This window comes from Penaeus japonicus, unplaced genomic scaffold, assembly GCF_977035675.1.
Source record: "Penaeus japonicus unplaced genomic scaffold, GWHDUDI00000001_assembly GWHDUDI00000012, whole genome shotgun sequence".
NCBI classification, from domain to species: Eukaryota; Metazoa; Arthropoda; class Malacostraca; order Decapoda; family Penaeidae; genus Penaeus; species Penaeus japonicus.
This window is the reverse complement of record NW_028234414.1, coordinates 2,651,797-2,656,796: the sequence shown is the minus strand read 5'-3', so window position 1 is coordinate 2,656,796 and position 5,000 is coordinate 2,651,797. Positions and strand designations below refer to the sequence as shown.

General features: G+C 38.2%; 1 protein-coding gene across 1 annotated transcript in view; it reads right to left on the bottom strand.

The window, feature by feature from the left end:
* LOC122262282 (protein amalgam) overlaps positions 1 to 5,000 on the bottom strand; it is a 93,171-nt gene that overhangs the window by 72,342 nt on the left and 15,829 nt on the right. The window contains exon 2 of the mRNA XM_086542199.1: positions 3,473 to 3,774. Within this exon, the coding sequence (XP_086398325.1) occupies positions 3,473 to 3,527 (55 nt within the window). The 5' untranslated portion in view covers positions 3,528 to 3,774. The remainder of the gene's footprint in view (positions 1 to 3,472; positions 3,775 to 5,000) is intronic.

The window sequence follows — 5,000 nt, the reverse complement described above, 5'->3', positions numbered from 1 at the left end:
ATCATTGCTAAAGGTCATAAAAAACAAAAGAATTAGTTATCTTGACTTTTTCTTCATTCAAGCTCATTCTTATGCGTAAAAACAGGTCCCATAATTTATTAACTGTACCTTTTAATCCGTAACTCGCTGATAAAGATCATTTACTTAAAAATCAAATATCGGTCTCGTGTTTACTTATCCCAAGACGTTATGTAAATCCTGTCACTTCTTCAGGCATTAATTTCATTTATTTATTTATTCATCTATTTATTTTATTTATTTATTTATTTATTATTATTATTAATTGATTTATTTATCATTCATTTACTTATTTATCTATTTCATTTATTTACTTATTTATGTCATTTGTTTATTCATTCATTATATATTTATTTCATTTATCTATGTATTTATGATCTATTTATTTCATTTATTTATTCATTTAATATTTATTTCATCTATCTATTTATTCATTATTCATTCATTTCATTTATTTATTCATCTATTTATCGATTTTATTCATTTCATTCTATCCCATGAGGGAAATGTCCAAAATCTCACGTAGGGAAAAGAAGCAGAGGTCCAGAGGAAAGAAAGAATAAGTGAACATCACGTCAGTTACGCTAGGCAATCCAATGCTCTCTGGTCATCAGCTATAGATGATCTTACCTTCCTTTTAGTGGGAAAAGCTTTTGCTAGATTAATTACACTGATGTTCCTTCAGTGTCCTGATTCAGACCGTGGTCTTGCCGTCTTTCTATTAACGATAGATTTATTGTTAAGGTTTATTTCTGTTATTTATTTTTGATTGCCTATGTCTGAGGGGGAATTTTCTGTTAAGGTTCGAAACGTAATGATTTTTATTCATTCTTATTGTGGCATTGTTTGATCATATATATATATATATATATATATATATATATATATATATATATATATATATATATATATATATATATATACACACACACACACACACACACACACACACACACACACACACACACACACACACACACACACACACACACATTATCATACACATACACAACAATACATCAGATACATACACACATCAACACACACAAGACAGAGCGAGCCAGCGAAGAAAAACAAAACCCTTTCATAAACGGAAGGCCAGAACCTCCCAAACTTTTCTCTCCTTTTCGAGCGAATATCTTAATCTTCCGCACTCGCCTCTCTCTCTCTCTCTCTCTCTCTCTCTCTCTCTCTCTCTCTCTCTCTCTCTCTCTCTCTCTCTCTCTCTCTCTCTCTCTCTCTCTCTCTCTCTCTCTCTCTCTCTCTCTCTCTCTCTTCTTCTCTCCCTCTCCCCCCCCTCTCTCTCTCTCTCTCTCTCTCTCTCTCTCTCTCTCTCTCTCTCTCTCTCTCTCTCTCTCTATATATATATATATATATATATATATATATATATATATATATACACACACACACACACACACACACACTCTCTCTCAATTCCCTCCTTCGTGGAATCTCTCCTTCAGAGCCAGCAGGTGATCTGAGTTCCTTTTCAAGACTCCCTCGCTGGAGGTCGAGACATAATGACCTCGATAGCGCCCTCAGTTAAGTCTCGGCTGCGAGATAATTTTGCATCATGGCAATGCAACGGCGCCCGTCCGTTCCCTTGCCTTCTTCTTCAAGAGTTCTGTGGCAAGGCTTTTCTTTCAGTGAAGGGAAGCCGCTGTGTTTGTTGTTTATTGTTATTGTTATTTTCTCCTCCAAGATAATGAGGGTGATTATGTTATTTTCATTATTGTTGTTTGTTTTTTGTTTGTCTTTAGTATTATTGGTGTTGTACTGATGATTACGATAATGATAATGATGGTAAAGATGTTGATGATGATGATTATATGATAATGATAAAAGTAGGAATGATATTGATAATTATTATGATTAGGATTGTAATAATAATGGTGATTGAAATACTGATAATGATAGTTAAAATAAAGTGAATAACTATTATCATTATTACCATCACTATCATTGTTAATATTATCTTTTGTATCATTATTATTATCATTATCCTTTTTATCATCATCATTAATACCATAATGATCATTAGTGTCATTATCACCATTGTCATTCGTATTATCATCACTGCTGTTATCCTTCAAATTATTACAATCATTATCATTATCATCGCTAATGGAATACTGTTGAAGTATTGATTGCCATATAATTAAATCTGAGCTGAAATAACCATTTTTCGCTTGCTTCTGGGAAAATGTTTTCGTTAAATGATAAATGCTTGTTATTTCGAAATGAAACCGTCGAGCAATCGTGAAATCTCTCTTTGATATTAGTAATGAGTAATAATAATAAAAAAAAAAAAAAAAACAAGACTGAAACTTCAAAAAGTCACAAGAACTTCAAAGAAGTTAACCAAAGTTTCATTAGACTGTCAGCAGTTTTACCTCAATTCTTTATACACATTACATTACATTCCTTAAATATCTCTGAAATTTCCGTGAATTTACTGAACTGGTTATTTCTTCTTGTTAAACAGCGGAATGGCTTCATATCCAGACGCTATTTCACCATGACAACAGGAACCATAAGCTTCTACATCTTTGTGCTGACGAAACTATTTTGTGAATCAGTGAAAGGGACTGGATTCCAGACCCAGTGGAGAACATGTTGAGTAACCTGATGAAAGGCTTTGTAAAAGGTCATCATTATCATCCTTTATCATCATCACTTTATCATCCATTTGGAAGTTAGGAGAAAACCCTCACCTTTGCAGATTTTTTTTTTCACTAAAGGAACATTACAATAACAGATATAACGTGACCTAGCTAAAGCTTGCGATATAATGAAATATTTATCAATGGAGCTGAAAAATAGTGTTCTTTACGTACAAAAAGCAACATAAATGTAGATGAGAGAGAGAAAGAGAGAGAGAGAGAAAGAGAGAGAGAGAGAGAGAGAGAGAGAGAGAGAGAGAGAGAGAGAGAGAGAGAGAGAGAGAGAGAGAGAGAGAGAGAGAGAGAGAGAGAGAGAGAGAGAATAATGAAATTGGGAATTGGAGAAAAAATGGGAGAAGGAGAGGGAAGGAAGGGAGGAAAGGAGAGAGAGCGAGAGAGAGAGAGAGAGAGAGAGAGAGAGAGAGAGAGAATAATGAAATTGGAAATTGGAGAAAAAATGGGAGAAGGAGAGGGAAGGAAGGGAGGGACGGAGAGAGAGAGAGAGAGAGAGAGAGAGAGAGAGAGAGAGAGAGAGAGAGAGAGAGAGAGAGAGAGAGAGAGAGAGAGAGAGAGAGAGAGAGAGAGACCGAGAGAGAAAAAGCAGAGAGAGATAGAGAACGAACAAGAGAGAAAAAAATATACATAAAGAAACAAAGAGCGAGAGAAAACGACAGATAGAATGATCAATAGTTATAAAGATAAGTAGACAGACAAATCAAAGAAAGAAAAACCACCTTAAACGAACAGAGAATAGACACAAATATACACGACAGCAAATGCGCACTCACCTTGTGGTGCAAGAAGAAGCAACATCAACAAACTCAGGCTCTGCCCTCTGTCCATCTTGAAGGAAAGTGATGATAAACAGCTGATCGTTGGCGAGGACCACGTGTCACCGCAAACGTTTCGGCGCCACGCTGAGAAACGTTTTCGATGTTTGGGTAAGTTCGAGACGAAGTTTTGATAACCTTTTATAATGTTTCAGGTATGATCTAATTTTCTTTTCTTTTTTTTTCTTTCTTTTTTTTTTCTTTTTCCTTTTTGATGGGTCTCTTCAGTGTTCTCTTTGTCGGTGTGTTATAATTGTTATCTAGAATATTTTTGGAGGAATAATAATGAATCATTAAGAGAAATAAAGACGATTTTTTAGTTGTTGTTGTTATGTGTAAAATTCTTCTTCTTCTTTAGAATTAAGATGGGAGGAGAGAGGAGGAGAGAGTAATAAAACAGAAGAGGAACTCGTTATATAATTCCCCCTCTTGCCATCTATCATTTCGCCTTTCTCTCCTTCTCACCCTTCTCTCAATATTCATCAAACCAGCATAATTTAATGTCCACGTGGAAGATCTATCTATGGTACCATCAAGCAACCCTCTAGAACCAAAATTACATTATAACGATCGCCTTTTGATCGCGATTCCTCTTAGGGCGAAGGTTTACCGCGATATAATAACGTCATCAATATTCAAAGAACTGTCTAACTGGCAGAGGAACTTAGGTGCTAGTGCTAGGCCTATCCTAATAACCATTTTTTTTTCTCTCGCGTTTGATAAGAATTAACGATGAGAGTGAGAGAGAGAGAGAAAGAGAGAGAGAGAGAGAGAGAGAGAGAGAGAGAGAGAGAGAGAGAGAGAGAGAGAGAGAGAGAGAGAGAGAGAGAGAGAGAGAGAGAGAGGGGAGAGAGAGAGAGAGAGAGAGAGAGATGGGCGGATGGTAGGAGAGTGAGAGGAAGAAGGAGAGGAGAGAGTGAGAGAGAGAGAGAGAGAGAGAGAGGTAGAGGGAGAGGGAGAGGGGGGATAGAGATAAATAGATGGATAGAGAGAGAGATAGGGATAGAAAGATAAAAAAAAATAATAAAGAGAGAAAGAGAGAGCGAGGGTGATGTAGATAAAGAGATAAGAGCTCAAAAATAAACACAAAAAAGATAAATAAAACATGCCTAGAGACGGAAAACCGACCCGCCAATCCAACTCCACAGTATATTCCTGAGGCGAACCCCTTCCCTATGTACAAATGACTCTTATACACCCCCCCCTCCCCCTCCCCTCTCCCCCTCCTCTTCCCCCCCCCCCTCCCAAGAGCATGACCCCGTCCCCCTCCCCTCTTCCCCTCCTCTTCCCCCCCCCCCCCTCCCGAGAGCATGACCCCGTCCCCCTCCCCTCTTCCCCTCCTCTCCCCCCCCCTCCCCGTCCCCCGCCCCACTTCCCCTCCTCTTCCCCCCCCCTCCCCTCCCGAGAGCATGACCCCGTCCCCTTCCCCTCTTCCCCTCCCCCCCTCCCCTCTTCCCCTCCTCTCCCCCCCCCCCTCCCGAGAGCA